At 38.8% G+C, this 19,098-nt stretch overlaps 1 protein-coding gene across 1 annotated transcript; it reads left to right on the top strand.

Annotated features, from left to right (window-relative positions):
* The first annotated feature begins 492 nt into the window (after positions 1-492).
* Positions 493-2,940, top strand: LOC122014410 (ABC transporter G family member 5-like). The gene has a single exon (XM_042570638.1). It carries the CDS (start codon positions 550-552, stop codon positions 2,788-2,790), a length of 2,241 nt encoding a protein of 746 aa, XP_042426572.1. The 5' UTR covers positions 493-549; the 3' UTR covers positions 2,791-2,940.
* Positions 2,941-19,098: the final 16,158 nt, after the last annotated feature.

Genomic DNA, 19,098 nt, shown 5'->3' with positions numbered 1-19,098 from the left:
TGCTCATGAGGGGGGTCATATACAGAGCCGATGTCAACCTATCTTAGATCATTACCCTTACTGAGCTTAGAGAAATAAGGGTTGTGTTAGATACTACTACACTAGTATTAATCTTAGTGGAAGTAATGATAACCTATCTATCATCTTAGCATTGTTTAATGGATTTATATTACTATTATTATGTTTATATGCACTTAATTTGAACTATTTTATTGTCTTGAATATATGACTTATTTATGTGTTAATAACATGTTTAATTTAAATGATTTATTTATTTATTATAAAATTGGTAAGCTGTGTATATAATATGATTGAATAATATTGGTTAGATTTCATCGTTTGAATGATGCATGAAAATTATCCTGAGAATTCATATCTTCAAATTGTCATTTTAATAATTTAATAATATTAAAAAAAAAAAAATCACTTCTAGAGCAACGCAAACACTATAAAAACAGAGTTTTGTTCAGAGATTTGAGCAGAGCAATTCACTTCTTCTCTGTAACAGATCGCTGATATTCCAGCGGCCTCTTCCGTTATAAACCCACCATGTCCCGTTTTTTCGATAAAATATCTCCCCTCGACCGCCGCTCCTCCCCCTTGGAAGACGCCGACGACGCCTCCCGGCCTGGCGCCCTCCAACATCACAGCCCCCGTGCCGCCTCCTACTCAGCCTCAGACGCCTCCGTCTCCCTCGGCCACCTCTTCAGGCCCGTGGGCCACGCCCATAATGGCCACCACGTCGTCGTCCAGCTCGGGAAAGTCGCTAGCGACGGGAAGGGTACTGCTGAGGAAGGAGGCGATCGGGCCATCTCCGGCCCGCTTCCTTTTGTCCTCGCCTTCTCCAATCTCACGTACAGCGTCCGCCGGTCGCGGAAGGGGTGCTCTCTGTTCTGGCGCAGCGACGCCGGCGAGGAACAGGGGAGAAAGGTGCTGCTGAATGCCATCTCCGGGGAGGCCCGGGAAGGCGAGATCTTAGCGGTTCTGGGGGCAAGCGGGTCAGGGAAATCCACCCTGATCGACGCGCTCGCGAACCGGATCGTGCGCGAGAGCCTCGAGGGCTGCATCACCCTCAACGGCGAGAAGCTCGAGGGGCGGCTTCTCAAGGTGATCTCCGCCTACGTGATGCAAGACGACCTCCTCTACCCGATGCTCACCGTGGAGGAGACGCTCATGTTCTCCGCCGAGTTCCGCCTCCCGCGCTACCTCTCGGCCGCCAAGAAGATGAGCAGAGTGCAAGCTCTGATCGACCAGCTGGGCCTCCGCGCCGCCGCGGGAACTATCATCGGCGACGAGATCCACCGCGGCGTATCCGGCGGAGAGCGGCGCAGGGTATCGATCGGCATCGACATCATCCACGACCCGATCTTGCTGTTCCTCGACGAGCCGACCTCCGGCCTCGACTCCACCAGCGCGTACATGGTGGTGAAGGTGTTGCAAAGGATCGCCCACAGCGGGAGCGTTGTGATCACGTCGGTTCACCAGCCGAGCTACCGCATCCTCTGCCTCCTCGATCGGCTCCTCATCATCTCCCGGGGCAGCACAGTCTACGCCGGCCCGCCCACCGACCTCCACCCCTTCTTCTCCGACTTCGGCCAGCCCATCCCTGACAATGAGAGCCCCACCGAATTCGTCCTCGACCTCATCCGCGAGCTCGAGGCCACGCCGGAGGGCGCAAAGTCTCTCGTCGAGTTCAACCACGCACGCCAAGCAGTACCCGTCGTCTCCGCCGGCGGCGGAGAAAAAACGTTTTTTTCGTTGGAGGATGCCATCGGCGCCAGCATCTCGCGCGGGAAGCTGGTCTCCGGCGCGGAGGGAACCGCGACGACGGCGGCGGCGGTGCCTAAGCACGCGAACCCGTTCTGGATGGAGACGCTGGTGCTGACGAAGAGGTCCTTGGCGAACACGCGGCGGATGCCGGAGCTGTTCGTGATGCGACTCGGCTTGGTGCTCGTCACCGGGTTCATCTTCGCCACCATCTTCTGGCGCCTCGACGACACGCCCAAGGGCGTCCAAGAGCGTCTCGGCTTCTTCGCCATCGCCATGTCCACCATGTTCTACACCTGCGCCGACGCGCTCCCTATTTTCATCCAAGAGCGCAACATCTTCATGCGGGAGACGGCCTACAACGCCTACCGCCGCTCCTCCTACGTGCTCTCCCACTCCCTCGTCGGCTTCCCACCGCTGGTTCTCCTCTCGATAGCCTTCGCCCTGACAACATTCTTCGCAGTGGGGCTCGCCGGAGGGTTGCAGGGGTTCGTCTTCTTCGTCCTGATGGTGCTGGCCTCCTTCTGGACGGGGAGCGGGTTCGTGACGTTCCTGTCGGGGGTGGTTCCGCACGTAATGCTCGGCTACACGGTGGTGGTGGCGATCCTGGCCTACTTCCTTCTCTTCAGCGGTTTCTTCATCAACCGCGACCGGATCCACGACTACTGGATCTGGTTCCACTACCTGTCGCTGGTGAAGTACCCCTACGAGGCGGTGATGCAGAACGAGTTCGGGCGGGCGGGTAGGTGCTTCTCGAGGGGGGTGCAGATGTTCGCCAACACACCGGTGGAGGGTCTGACGGAGGCGGCGAAGGAGAGGGCGTTGGCGGCGATCAGCAGCGCACTGGGCATGAACATGACGTCGACCACCTGCATGACCACCGGCGCCGACGTGCTGCGTCAGCAGAGCATCACACAACTGGGGAAGTGGGGCTGCCTCGGGGTGACGGTGGCGTGGGGCTTCTTCTTCAGAGGCCTCTTCTACGTCACCCTCCTCCTCGGCAGCAAGAATAAGAGGCGATAGATTTGGGGCAAAAATAAAAAAGACGACCTTTTTAAAACGAATAATTTAGAGGAACGCCCTACATTTATTATAAAAACACATACCACCGCCTTGTATATTTAAATTGCTACCATTCGATACAGTTATTACTAATAATATACATATGTTACATTTGACACACATTCCTACCTAAATGTTGACTGAAGATTGTGTTATAGTTAGAGGTGATCATGGATCGAGTTGATTCAATTATTAGAGTAAAAAATTATTCAGCTTTACTAGATCAAATAATGTAAAATCGGGATCTACATCCGGCCTTATATCCGGCGGTTCTTATATTTCAGATATCCGACGGGTTGTCAATTATTTGAATATCCGACTCTATATTCAATGAAATATAAAATATAAATATAAATATAAATATAATAAAAAAAATAAATTTTTTTAAAATGATAATAGACATTACTCATTACACGTTATAGCAACTAATCGGAAATAACTATTACAACGTGTAGTATCTTATCGGCAGTAGTTGCTACAACGTGTAACAGCTTATCAACATTACTTGCTACAAGTAGGGGTGATCGGATCGGGTTGGTTTGGTTATTGGGATAAAAAATTATCCGACCCTACTAGATCAGATAATGCAATATTAGGACCCTACATCCGGCCCTATATCCAACGGATCATTTTTTTTCGGTTCAGTTCGGGTTGATATAAGCGAGTTTGTCGATTTGACGGATTGACTACTCACCCTTAGTTATAACTACTATTATAATTGTTATAGTTACGACTTCACATGCTACTATAACTATAATAGTTATAATTGTAATAATTATTAAGACATGAAAAAACACTTTAATAAAGAGTCTTTTGTAACCCTTGATTTAAAAAGAAAGTTTTTAAATTTAAGACATCAAAAAATAATTAATATGTATAGAGTCATCAATTTAGATTGAATATGTCTAATTAATTTATCCTCTTAAATAATTTTAAATGATTAAATTTAAATTTCATCAAATCAATTTAAAGGTGAATCTAAGTCAATCGATCTTCTAGGCTCGCAATCAGCATGAGTTGACTTACGACAGAGTTGAGTTGGCTTGCGAGGTTGAGAAAAAAAATCTCTAAAACTTAAAACTAAAGTAGAAAATTATGAACTCGTGAATTTTGTCCACTTAATATGTAACCTAAATTTAAATTTTGTAACTCGTGGATTGACCTGCTTAATTTGTAACCCATTTTCGATCAGATTGAATTGAGAATTTTTCAATCCGTCAAGATAATAAGTTAGCCTGTCCCATCTCGCCAAATGACCAACTTATCATGGGTCAGTCTGTCCTGCTATGGGTCGATCGGTCTAATAACTCTATCAATGTATGTATCTTTGAGTTCATTTATGATAAATTAATATGAAATCATGTCAAGATGTGTAACTTTGAGTTTAGTTCGGATAAACAAATAAAAAATTACTAAAAATGGTAAAAAAAATTAGGAGAAAAGAAGTTACTACTGATATGTAATTTTAAAGAAAATGAGATATCTTTTGATAATAAATTAACATAGGACGTAGTTCATTCCCTTAAAAGGGATGTCTGTTTTATTTTTTGCCCATAAATTTTTCATTATTTTTTTCCTAAAAAAACAAAGTTTTTCATCAATATAAGGAGATCAAATGTGTGATTTTATGACTAATAGTTATCAACAAATTTAGACTAAGGTATCCATCAATCGATAGATAATAAACTATATAAATGGTAAAAGAGTGGATAATTTCATCGTATTCTAAAGGAAATTCATTTGAACAGCTATCAATAATCAAAGTATTCAAACGACGCCCCGGTTAATAATAAATGATACAAGGATTAGGTCTTCCAATAAATAATAAAGAGATCCATGGAAACTTTAGTACCAAGATATATATAAAATCACATAGATTTCTCTCTCTTAATCATCCACAATCCTAAACACTTACACCAACTTATAATTCTTAAACACCGTAAATCATAGAAGAGTGAAATTCATTGAACTCGTGTCTTTTCAAAATAAGCACAGAATCTCAAAGTGTTCGAACATTGATCTTAAATCATAAATCAACTCTTAATTATAGCACCTATCAAATCAGTGGATTGCTTACCATACTTATGTAAACATGTTTTCCTCTGCCTTCAAATCAATCGACATCAAGTAACCGTCATCCATCAAATGCATGGAACGGGAGGGCAAGAAGAAAACCCTAGCCATTGGGTCATTCCTTAGAACACCTCGCGGGCAACGTTCGATGAGCCATGAGAAAAGAAAAAAGCATGCATTCAGCCAACCCACAGGAATATAAAACTGGCTCATTTCTTCTGCAGGAAGCTTTGCATTATTTCTTTGACTTAGCTTGTTGGTGATGGTGATGTGTGTGTCTGTAGGTCAATGGCTTGAGAGCTAGGGTTTTACTATGGTTTTGCTTGAGTGTCCAGCCAAACACTCACCAACTCCAACTACTGGATTTGATTATGGAAGAAGCTTACTTGGACTGTGTTTGTGTGCGAGTCACGAATTCACGGTTAGGCGGTTGGCGTTGTGAGCTTGTGGTTAGGGTTTAGGGCGTCGTCGTAAGCTTGTGAGAAGGCTGCAATTAGCTGGTTTGTGGTAGCAAAAGAGAGTGATGCACATGCTGACAGACCTAGTTACTCATATAGAGGGTGTCGGGTGGATCTAACAATGTCTATCTGACGCTCAAGTCAACTCTGACAATGACTAAGAAAAAGAACTACTTGTCCCAAGAGAAAACGAAGATCGAAGATGCCAACCAGAACAAAATCCACCTATTGTTATGAAGTTTACTTTCTATACACTACAAGAAAAATAGTGATTAGCAACCGAAATTTCAATTGCTAATCGATCCCTAAATGTATTTATCGATCGAAAACTTTGATCGCAAGTTTTTTGTATTGGAACTCCAAGGTTGTTTTGGTGTGATCAACAAGTTAAGTTAAGTCCTGCGTTGTTTCTAACCTTGTGTCTAAGTGTGCAGGATCTTAGGAGCACAGGTACTCGAGCGGAAGACGCAGCTAGCGAGAAGGACGGCACGCGGTGCGTCCGAGGGACGAGGTGCTGCGGAAGAGTACACCGGCGGACGAGAAGGAAGTGCGCGCGGTGGTTCCGAGGTACGAAAGCCAGAGCGGAAGATTGCTCGGGGAGCAAGAGACACAGCTAGCGCGAAGGTCGGCATGGGGTGCGACCGAGGGACGAAGTCTGCGGATGAGTACGCTGGTGGACGAGAAGGGACACGCGGCAATTCCGAGGGACGAGAAGCCGGAGGGAAGCACACTCGAGAAGACCGGAAGATGGGTTCGGGTGAGCCCTATTCCGGATGTCAGAGATCACCCAAGCAAGCGGAGCCGGAGCAAAAAGACCCGGACGAGAGGCGAGCTGAACCGGAGAAGAGAACACGGACCAAAAGTCAACTGGGTTGACTTTTGGCTCCGGGGCGCCCGGAGTTGTCTGGGGCGCCCGGAACCCTTCCGGGCGCCCGGAAGTGACTTTTTCACAGGATCAAGCTTTGACTCGATCCAACCGTTGGGGGATAAATTTTATCCCCCCCAGGGCGCCCGAAATTCTTCCAGGCGCCCCGACCAAGGCTATAAATATAGCCTTGGTCCAGAAGCTTTTCAATAATCACGATCATTCTATTTCCAAACACTTGTATGCTTTAGTTGTAGTTAAGCTTCTGTTTTCTGTGCCTAAACGCTGTAAGAGGCTTCTCCGCCTGAAGGAGTTTTTGAGCTTAATCTTCCTTGGATTAACAACCACATCGGTTGTAACCAAGTAAACATCTGGTGCCTCGTCTTTTCTTTTATGCTTTTATTTATCTGCTTAATTCATTTTACAAGTGTTAGCTTAATCGTTCGAGGAAGGGTTGTCTGTTTTTAATTAACAGGTTATTTACCAACCCTTCTAGCCGGCCCAACGGTCCTACAAGTGGTATCAGAGCCGAGACGCCTCAGAAGGACTAACCGCCGTCTGAAGCAACAAAACGATGGTCGGAGCTAGCGACTACCCACCAGCATTCAAGGGGGAGCTTGCTTCTTAGAAGCAACAAATGAAGGTATTTCTTAACTGTGATATTGGTATTTCCTTAATAATGAAATCTGGTTATGAAGCACCAAAGAAAGCAAACAGAGAAAAGATCGACATACGCCTCTGGAACGAGAAGCAACGCGACGAGTTTATGGCAAACGGTCGGGCAGAGTTTCACATTCTAAGCGCGATACCAAATAAAGATTTCGACAGAGTCGGAGAATATAAAAGCGCAAAAGAACTTTGGGAAAGGTTCTTAAAACTCTACGAAGAACCGGTTGAAGTCGTCCCCTCAATAGACATCGAGTCATCATCAGAAGAATCCGAGACGGAAGAAATTACTGAGACAACCCCAACAGTCGAAGTACATCCCGAAGCTACAAGCACATCCCAGATGAGCATCGATGAATGGGGAGAGACTTCGGAAGAAAGCAAATCGATAGGGGGAGAATCAACGGCCGACGAGGTAAGTAAGGTATGGACTCGAACCTCTGAACAACTTGTTCAATTAATCAAATTACCTGAAGATTTTTGCGAATCAAAAATTGAATCATCGAAAGAATTTTTCGAATTACAAAATATTTTGACGAAAGATTCTTGTGAATCACAAAGTAATTTTTTGAAAACTTTTTCCAGATCTAAAAATTTTTCCGAAGTACAAATTATCTCGTTGAAAGAGTTTTTCGAATCGCAAAATGATTTGACAAAAGAATCTTGCAAATTATGAAACATTTTTTCGAACAAAGTTTGCAAATTAGAGATATTATCGAAAGAGTTTTTTGGAGTAGTAAATCTATTATCCACAGATTGTTGCAAATTTACGTTGTCAAAATACTTTTGCAAATTACAAAATATTTTGTCGAACGAAGTTTGCAAATCAGAAGTATTATCGAAAAACTTTATCAAGTTTATATTATCGAAATATCTTTGCAAATTAGGAATTCAAAATGACATGTTACAATTTGCACAAATTTCTACATGCTCAAAATTTCTTGCTTCAAAGCTAAGAAATTATGATAAATTAAAATGAAAATTTAAAATTTTCTGATAAAAACATTAGAATATATAAATAAATAAATGCATAGAAAATTTCTTTTAATGTTATCAATTCTCTTAAATTTTCTTGCATAAATTTTTCGGCTTAGAAAGTTTTTAATTATTGATGACGAATACTTAGAAGTTTTTTTCCAAAAGTTATTCCTTGACTTGGAAATATTTTCCTTGAAAATCATTGATATATATTTTCATCATATTAACCTTTAGATCTTGCTTTGAACCCCATTTTTTTGTGATCAAAGGGGGAGAAGGAAAGTATAAGTCTAGGGGGAGGTACAAATTAAAAATTAAATTTTTTTTTTGAAATTTAATTTTTTCTATCTTGTTGCACATTATTGCAATAACTTGTTTTAATTCTATGTCTAGTTTTGACCCTAGCTTAACTTGGGTTGATCACACCAAAAAGGGAGAGATTGTTGGAACCCCAAGGTTGTTTTGGTGTGATCAACAAGTTAAGTTAGGTCCTGCGTTGTTTCTAACCTTGTGTCTAAGTGTGCAGGATCTTAGGAGCACAGGTACTCGAGCGGAAGACGCAGCTAGCGAGAAGGACGGCACGCGGTGCGTCCGAGGGACGAGGTGCTGCGGAAGAGTACACCGGTGGACGAGAAGGAAGTGCGCGCGGTGGTTCCAAGGTACGAAAGCCAGAGCGGAAGATTGCTCGGGGAGCAAGAGACGCAGCTAGCGCGAAGGTCGGCATGGGGTGCGACCGAGGGACGAAGTCTGCGGATGAGTACGCTGGTGGACGAGAAGGGACACGCGGCAATTCCAAGGGACGAGAAGCCGGAGGGAAGCACGCTCGAGAAGACCGGAAGATGGGTTCGGGTGAGCCCTATTCCGGATGTCAGAGATCACCTAAGCAAGCGGAGCCGGAGCAAAAAGACCCGGACCAGAGGCGAGCTGAACCGGAGAAGAGAGCACGGACCAAAACTGGGTTGACTTTTGGCTCCGGGGCGCCCGGAACAGTCCGGGGCGCCCGGAGCTGTCCGGGGCTCCCGGAACCCTTCCGGGCGCCCGGAAGTGACTTTTTCACAGGATCAAGCTTTGACTCGATCCAACTGTTGGGGGATAAATTTTATCCCCCCCAGGGCGCCCGAAATCCTTCCAGGCGCCCTGACCAAGGCTATAAATATAGCCTTGGTCCAGAAGCTTTTCAATAATCACGATCATTCTATTTCCAAACACTTGTATGCTTTAGTTGTAGTTAAGCTTTTGTTTTCTGTGCCTAAACGCTGTAAGAGGCTTCTCCGCCTGAAGGATTTTTTGAGCTTAATCTTCCTTGGATTAACAACCACACGGTTGTAACCAAGTAAACATCTGGTGCCTCGTCTTTTCTTTTATGCTTTTATTTATCTGCTTAATTTATTTTACAAGTGTTAGCTTAATTGTTCGAGGAAGGGTTGTCTGTTTTTAATTAACAGGTTATTTACCAACCCTTCTAGCCGGTCCAACGGTCCTATATTTTGATCATTGACAACATTTAGCGACGAAAATTTAATTTCATCATTAAATTTAGAGATGGACTTTTAATTCTGTCACTAAATTCATCATATTTATCCAAAAATCTATACAAAATTATAATATCATACTGATCAAAATAATATAATTAATTAGATATGATCTACACAGTTACAATACAATATCAACCCCAATTAATTTATTATTTAATGGCATCCAAATCATCAATTTCAAAATACAAAAATTTATCCAAAAATATAAATATTTATCAAATTGCATTAATATGTTCTTATATTTGGTTTAGGTTTTAACTAGCTCCTCCTTGATCAGTGCTAACCTAACAAAGTCTATTAGTTGATATTAAGTTTGATTTTGGTTAGGTTCTTTAGAATTAATGTTTTCATCAAATTTTATATTTATTGTTTCCTCAATCTTTAGTGTATTTTTATTATAAACTCTGGAAGCTCTATTATTAAGTGAATATCTTACAAAAATTTTATTTTAAACTTTCGAGGTAAATTTTCTTAAGTATTCTTTTGTATTTAATATATATACTAAACATCCAAATACTTTAAAATATTTAATGTTAGATATTTTATTATAATAATTTTCATGAGAGATTTTATTATATTTTTGTATTTATTGTTGTTCTATTTTGGATGTAGCAAGTTGTACTAACGGCTTCAGGCCAAAAAATACTTGGGTACATTGTTCTAGTAGCTTCTTGTAGGATTTTATTTTTCCTTTCCACTATACCATTTTATTAAGGTATTTTAAAACATGAAAAACTCGTGATGATAACCATTTTTCTAGTTAGAAATTATTAAACCTATGTTTTTAAACTTGCGACCATTATTACTCCTAAATCTTTTGATTTTTAAATCTTTTTCATTTTTGTTTGTTTATAAAAATTGCTAAAGATTTCAAATATTCTATCTTTATTTTTTTAAGAATTTTATCCAAGTGAATCTTAAATAATCATCAATGATTACTAAGCAGTATAAATTTCTATTTATTGATTGAATTCTATGGGAATCAAATTAGTTTAAGTGTAATAATTCAAGTATTGAGTTGGTTTGAGCTTGATTAGTTGATTGTTGAGTTGATTTTGTTTGTTTTTCTTGTTGACAGTGAAGCAATTCTATATCATGATATATATTGTTAGAAGCCTTTAAAAACTTACAATGATCTCCCGCAGATCTGCAATTGATGACGACAAGACTCACTGTCGGAAGAATGATCATAGGATCGGAAAGCTTTCCATAATTCCATGAACCAAATCCCACCGCCTCAGATGTTCTCCTTCTCACGTCTTCATTACACCACTTTTTCTCACCTCTCTTACCCCTTTAATGATCCTTAGACGCACCCTTTATAAAGGGAAATAACCCAGGGGTATAATGGACTTTTCCATTAAGAGTAGTGGGGAACATGGGCATATTCCCATGTTTCTACTTTCCCCATTTCCTACAGACAGACATTATAAATTGTTAGTTCTAAGTTAAACAATTTTAGTAATCCTTTAACTAAGTTATTTAATTGATGATATTTCTAAAGTGGGTGTAGCCTTTTGTGCCACAATCAAATTTCCTTTTTTTTTTATAAGTGACACTTAAGCGATGAGTTAATTAGGTTAATTGCATAAATATTACTTTGCCTAAAACCCTTAAGTTTTATGTTAGGGTTGTCTGTGTGTTTAATCAAGCATTCAGATGATAGAAACTTAATGTTATAATCATAATCATATAATTGACTAATACTAAGTTAAATTTAAATTTTTTTGACAAGTAATACTTTTCAACTAAAGAAATCAGATTCGAGTTAAATAAAAAAAAGTTAAATTAACTGTTTCTAAGCTTTTGAAATTTAATTTAGTAAATTCAGTGTGATCTCCAGTTATGTGTCTAGAGTATTCACTATCCAGTGTCTACTTAGATTCCTATAAAAAGTAGGAGATGTTATTGCATATTAATTAAGTTTTTAATTTAAGTCTTAATTATGTTTAATTAAATGTTAATTGAGGTTTTAATTTAATTTAATTTTAGTTTAATTTAATTAAAGTTTAATTAAGATTGCAATTTTAAGTTTTAATTGAGTTTAGTTTTTTAATTAAAGTTTAATTAAGAATTTAATTTGAGTTTAATTAAGTTTTTAATTTAAGTTTGAAATTAAAGCTTAATTAAGTTTTAAATTTAAGTTAATTTAAAACTTAAATTAACTTAAATTAAAGATTAATTAAAGATTTTAATTTACGTTTAACTAAAATTTAATTAAAGTTTAATTAAAACTTTAATTTAGGTTTGAAATTAATGTTTAATTATTTTTTAATTTAAGTTTAATTAAATATTTTAATTTATGTTTGATTGTGTTTAATTAAGTTTAATTAAATATTAATTTAAGCTTAGATTAGATTTAAACTTTAGTTAACTTATTTAGTTCACCTGGTCTAAGTTTTCAACCAAATAATCATATAGTTTTATGAGATGTTTACTTAATTCATTTTGAATTTTGCAGATTGTTTGATTTGGTATTAAATTCAAGTTTAACCACCAATCAATTAAATATACTTTTTTAAAAATTAGCTTCCAAGCGAAGCATAGGAGCCTTCTTGATATTGTAGTAATGACCACTTCTAGACAGAGCTCTTTTAAGAAATTGTAGTCCTCGAGGCTATGGTACCGCGGTAGGATATCCAGGTTATCACCCAGACACCCACGGTTCGATTCCCAACTATGACCTATTTGTAGAAATTTTTCCTCCAAATGGGGTGCACAACTAAAGGATGTTGGGTTTATGGGTTGGTTGCCTCGCGTAGGGATGAAAATGAACCAAACAGTTTGCGAGCTATTCAGAGCTCGATTCGATAAAAAGCTTGTTCGAGTTCGTTCGTTTAGTTTATCAAGCCAGGCTCGAGCTCGACAGTTTTATTGAGCCGAACTCGAGCTTCAGGATATTCGGCTCGTGAGCTCACGAACATGTTCGTTTATAGGCTCGTGAGCTCGGGCTCGAGTTCGGCTCGTTTAAAGGGCTCGAGAACATGTTCATTTATAGCTCATGAACTCAGGCTCGAGCTTGACTCGTTTAAAGGGCTCGAGAACATGATCATTTATAAGCTCATGAACTCGGGCTCGAGCTCAGCTCGATTAAAGGGCTCGCCAACATGTTCAATGGTGTGTTGAATTTGAAAGTTTAATGTAGTAGTTTGGGATGTTCAATGATGTGCTGAGTTTATATTATTTTAGTTGTTAGGTTTGTTAAATATTTATTCAAATGAGTTTTCGAGCTCGCTTAACAAGCCTACAAAATGAACCTTAAAATGAGCCCAAAAACGGGCTCTAAAACGAGCCCGAAAATGAGCTCGAGCTCACTTAACGAGTTAGACTCGTTAACTATGATAATTGAGCTAATCATGAGCCAAGCTCAAACTGTTCGTGAGCTTAGTAATTCCAAACAGAGCCGAGCTCGAGCCTTGTGATAAAAGTTCGATTCAAACTTGAGCTTGAATATAACTTAAATGAGCCAAGCTCAAGCTTAATATTGTTCGGCTCGGTTCGGCCCGTTTACATCCCTAGCCGCGCTCACTTCCCGATTTACCCTCATGGCTAATGGAAAATTTTTGTAGGACCGGGCCAGTCACCCCCATAGATAGTCAATGAGGCTAACTGGGTTTATCATTTTTTTTATTTTTAAGAATTTGTACATTTAAATTTCCTATTGAAAAATTTTGGTCTAACTAGTTTAGGATATGACGAGGTAGCTTCTGTTAGTTCCACTTAACTAAGTAGAACGAGTACGTCTTACCCTACTTGACTTCCTAGAGTAAGTTTTCCTAACGTACTATCATCTTACCATATCCTGATACTATGTTAGATAAGAATCAAATTATCTTTTTCCTATCTATCCCTAATTACCCAAGTGGGTAGATTATGTACTTAAGGTTCTAACTAATTTGGTATCTCCCTCTAAGTCATAGAATCTTTGTTTTATATTTATATAATGAAATTCATTTTTAGATATATAATATTGATTTTGTCTTACTTAGTTAGTTAGATAAACTTTCATGACTCATGCTTTAGTTTTTTTTTTTTTTTGCTTTGACTAACAAGTGAAATAAATATGTTATTAGTTGAGCTAGATTTATATCTGAGTTCAAATTTATTGTATATAGCTCTTTAGGATCCAAGTATCATATCTAAATATTTAGATTTGTGATGAATTTTTCTAGAAGTTTTCTAAACTTCTCAACTTCACATTTCAAGATGGAAATTTTTCCCTCAAGTATTGCATCATCTTTTGGAGCCTTGTACCTCGTCGTATGCTAAACCATTGATCAATGTCAATCTTCAAGTAAACCTCCATCCTCCTCTTCCAATATGGAAAGTCATCCACACTAAAGAGTGGAGGGTGAGTAGGGCTATATCCTTCAGTTTGGACCATTTAGATGAAAGAATCTAACAAAAATGAATAACAAAAAGGTAAAGTCCCAAGACTAAGTCTTAGATTAGTAGTGCTAGAGAAAAAGAATAAGATGAAAAAGATGACTCAAGCGGTATTGCACCAATTTTGAGCCATTAACAAAAAACTTAAAACTTTGTCAAAAGAGGTGATTGCATCAATTCAGATTTAAGTAGAAAAACTCAAAATCTAAAAGACAAAGAAAAAATGTGTAAGAAAAAGAAACTCCTGCTCGAATGGTGGTTGCACCGATTCAGAGCAAACTTAGTTCTAATACCACTTATAGGACCGATGCATATGAGAGGAGGGGGGTGAATCATGTGTATTTTAAAAAAAAACTTCCTTTTTCAATTTTCTTTTAAAACAAGTACACAATAGAAAAAACTAAGTGAGAATAAGCGAAAAAATAGCACATGGATATTTACTTGGTTCTGAGCCTTCGATGAGTCCTACTCCAAGACCCAGGCCCTTTTGACTCTTTTTAATGGGTAATCCACTAAAATTCTCTATTGGTAAAATTTCGCTAGAGTAATCGAATATAGAAAAGAAGGAAGTGTAACAAACCTATATTTCCTTATGCAATAATCGAATTAAATAAAATTTGTTACCCAACACGAAGATGAAGAATTTGATTGAATTCGTGTATTGGTGTTGGTCTATCTGCAGTAGTCGGGCATAGCAGCGTCACAACACAGTAGTAGCACGAAGATGGTAAGCAGAAATATCAAGGAACCTAGTAAAGAAGTTGTATCTTAGTTGTCAACCGAGACTGCCTTATATAGTTCATTGGAGGTGTCACCAATGACCTAAGATGCCTCCAATGGCGCTGATTTTATTTGCATTTGTCACGGCCTCTATTCACTTGAAGGTGCCTCCAATAGCTCAGAGGTGCCTCTATTAGCTCTGAGGTGCCTCTAATCACCTATGAGGTGCCTCCAATAGCCGAAATTTCATCTGTAAAGCTTATCTGCACGAAGGTGTCTCCATCCAATCCAGGGCACCTCTAGTACCTCGTTTGAGGTGCCTATAATCAGCTCCGAGGCGCTTCGAGCATTGTTCATTCGAGATTGACTTTTTACAATTCTCATACAAAAACAAGTTAGTCCAATAACAAAAATAACCTAAAAAATAGAGTTAGCACAATAAATAAAATAAGATTAAGAATTAGATCTTGTCTTACCAAAACTAGAATCTAGTCTTGGTCTCAACCTAGATTTCTAAGTTGGACCAGCGTCTATAGTCCCATGGGGACTCATACTCATTGGATCTCTCTTTTCTAGTACTTACCTCCACTTACCATTTGAAGACTTACTTGACTTTAATCTCTTAACCCATCAGGTCTTTCTGCCAAATGCCCCATCTGGACTTCAACTAGTTGTCAGATCCTATAGACCCCATTCGTAAATATTTATAAAACGGTTGTCTTCTATTCTACAACTCATAAGGGCTCTTATCTATTTTCTTTCAGGGTGCCTTATTTAAAAGGTAATTAGCTATTAACATAGCTTCCCCCCACATGAACTCTGGCGGTCCAAAGCTTAATAGAAGAGTATTCATCATCTCTTTTAGAGTTCGATTCTTTTGCTCAATAACTCCATTTTGCTGAGGAGTATAAGAAGTTGTTTCATGCTTGATCCCTTATTCAGCACACAAATAAGCGAACGATGATACATATTCACTGCCTCGGTCATTTCGAACCACTTTAATCTTTTTATTAAGTTGATTTTCAACCTCATTCTTATAGAGAGAAAATTATTCTATAGCTTCATCCTTACTTTTAAGAAGATACACAATAATATTTTGTATTATCATCTATAAAAGTGATGAAGTATTTATTCCCACCATGAATTGGTGTATCTTTGAGGTCACACACGTCGGTGTGAATTAGCCCAAGTGGTTCGTTGCTTCTCTCAACATGTTAAAATGATGACCTTGTCATTTTTTGCTTTAACATAAATCTCACACTTGTGTTTTGGGTGAAGGTGGAATATAGGTATGCTTTGATAGTTTATTAATTTATGTAACATATTGTAGTTAACATATCCTAGTCTACTATGTCACAAACATGAAGACTCGAGCATATAAGTAGAAGATCTTTCATCTTTATTTATCTTAGGCCTAATGACCATTACATAGAGCTTAAATAGTCTATCAGATACATAACTCATTCCTACAAACATTACATTATTTGATAGTACAACTCTATCTGACTCAAAAACAATATGAAAGTCATGCTTGCTTAACAGTGATTTAGACACTAGATCCTTCTAAATCTCCAGAACATACAACACATTGTTCAGAGTAAGGTCTTTGCCTGAGATCATCTTCAGCACTACTTTTTCTTAACTTATGATGTCTGAGGTTGCTGAGTTCCCCATGAACAGCTTTTCCCGACCTTTGACTTCTTCAAAGTAGTAGAGCAACTCCTTATTGTAGAAGACATGCCTAGTGGCTTCGATATCAATCCACCATTATCTTGGATTTAAACCGACTAGGTTCAATTCAGAGACAACAACACAGTGTTAGTACCCTAAGGTAGTTTTGATGTGATCAACTAAGTTAGGTTAGATCATATTGGTTTTTAACCCCTGTGTCTAAGTATGCATGAACTTAGGAGCACAGGAAGTCAAGCAAAAGATGCAGTTAGCAAGAAGGACAACACGGAAGAGAGCTGACAGGCTCAGTACGTCTGAGGGGCGAGGTGCTGCGGAAGAGTACGTGGGCGGACGAGAAGGAGGCACACGACGTTTTTGAGGGACGAGAAGCTGGAGCGGAAGATTGCTCGAATGCCAGAAGTTGGGTTCGGGTGAGCCCTATTCCAGATGGCCGAGATCACCCAAGCGAGCGGAACTGGAGCGGAAGACCCGAACCAAGGTGAGCGGAATCGAAGCGGATGACCAGGACCAAAAGTCAACAGGATGTTGACTTTCTTGGTCCGGGCACCCGGAACCCTTCCGAGCGCTCAGACCAGAATTTTTATCTAGAACGCGTCAAACGTGATCCATTACAACGGAAATAAAGTTTTATCCCCCTTCAGGCACCTAGAACCCTTCCAAGCGCCCCCAATAAGGGCTATAAATATAGTCTTGGTCCCAGAAAGCAAAATACAACACTTGTAATCGATCTCATTTGAGTTTAGCTTTCTAGTTGTGAGATTTAATTATTGTAAGAGACTTCTCCGCCTAGATGAGATTTTTATTGAGTTTTTCATCTTCCTTGGATTAACAATCTCCCCGGTTGTAACCAAGTAACTATTTCTGAGACTTTTTTTTTTCTTGTAATACTTTTTATGTAAGTGTTTATTTTGATAAAGCTATAAGTCGAGGAAGGTCTTTTTCATTTTATTGTGCAGGCTATTCACCCTCCCTCTAGCCGGTCGCCAAGCGACCAATGAGTGGTGTCAGAGCCCAATAGCTTCAGGAGGACTAACCGTCGAACGAAGCACTCGAGATGGTCAGACCGAGCATCTACCCATCAAAGTTCGAGGGGGAATTCATGAGTTGGAAGAAAAGGATGGATGCATTCTTTAAGACGGATTTTGATTTACTCTTAATAATGGAATTTGATTTTGTAGCACCCGAAGGCAAAGAAAACGCCAATGGACTAAGAAGAAGCAAGTCGACTTCGTGGTAAACGATAAAATAGAGTTCTATCTACTAAGCGTCTTACCACCACAAGAAGTCAATCGGATTAAAGCCTATGAGTCTGTCAAGGGGCTCTAGGAGAAATTCCTAGAATTACATGAAGGAACTTCAGAGGCGAAACTCGCGAGACGAGATTTGCTCAGAAACCAGATCAACAACATCAAACTAGAAGAAGATAAAACGGTTGCACACCTTCACTCAAGGATCAAGGAGCTCATCACTGGACTCACGAATCTCGAAGAAAAGGTAAGTAATCAAGATTCGCTAAGGTACACACTTAATGCATTCCCTAGAAATGCTAAAAGAGCATCATTTGTAGATGTCTATTATATATCTAAGGATCTAGAATCTAGTACTTTAGAAGAATTATTTTCAACTTTTGAAGTTCATGAAACAAGATGTGCAGATCTGAAGAAAGAGCCAAAGCACAACATTATCCTAAAAACAAAGATGGACGAACAAGATTTAGAATCTTCTCTCGATGATAATGAAACAACGCTGATGGTACGTAAATTTAAAAAGTTATTTAAAACTAAAAGATTTAATCAAGTGTAGGGTAGAAGAAGAAGAAGGATAAGATGCTACTACTGTGATGAAGAAGGATATGTGAAAGACAACTGCCCTAAATTGAAAGACAAGGACAAGAGCAAGAACAAGAAGTTGACCCAAATGAACAAGTATAAGAATTTAAAGGCGACCTGGGATGAAACGTTGTCCGAATTAGAAATTGGAGCCATCGCCAGACTTGCGTTAGTGGCAAGTCATCAAGAAGACGAAGACGAAGCAAACTCATCCAAAATGAGCATTAAGGGCATTGATGAAGGGGGAGCGACATCAGAAGAAAACAGTACTTCAAGGGGAGCTTCAGATTGCAAAATCAATAAGGTAAGTCAGGTACAGCCTCTTCCTCTTGACAAATTATTTCAGTTTGTTAAATTATTAACAAAGAATTGTTGTATGTTAGAAAAAGAAAATTAAAGAATTAAAATTATTCTTAGCTACTACTTGTCGATTAGAGGACTTCAATAAAATTAAAATTGAAAATGAAAAATTAAAAAAAGAAATAAAAATTTTGAAAAATCATGCATGCTCGAATATTTAATATATAAGAAAATACAATGGATTAAATTGGTACCTCAAATACTATAAGGGATAAATTAGGAAAATTTTACAGAAATACATTCCCTAAAAATTTTTAATTAACCCAGTAGGAAGGAACTTATATTGGGTTCCAAAATCATATTTGGATTGAATTTTTTTTAGGGCTTTCAGAGAGAAAATTAAATGTTTAGTTACTTTAATAGGATTTGTCTAGAAAGTGGTTGTTGCTCCAATAACCAAGAAGGTCTACTGCCTCGCCACAGTCTAAAAGACAATTATTGAAATGAATGTTTAATTAACAAATTGATAAGCATGTAATAATAATTAAATAACGCTTTCAATATTTGTCAAAAAACACTATTATAAATTTTCTAGGAATCAATTTTTTTTTGATAATTTCATCACTTAGAAATTATTTATCTCATTTAAAATTTTTAAAAGAGTTAGAATTTTTTTAAGTAAAAATTTTGATTTAACTTGTTTTCAACCTATTTTCTTAACTTAAAATTTTATTTTCCAAGCTTAAACTTTAAATTTTTTTTTACAA

This window comes from Zingiber officinale, chromosome 8B (assembly GCF_018446385.1).
Source record: "Zingiber officinale cultivar Zhangliang chromosome 8B, Zo_v1.1, whole genome shotgun sequence".
NCBI classification, from domain to species: Eukaryota; Viridiplantae; Streptophyta; class Magnoliopsida; order Zingiberales; family Zingiberaceae; genus Zingiber; species Zingiber officinale.
This window is presented reverse-complemented; position numbering and strand designations above follow the sequence as displayed.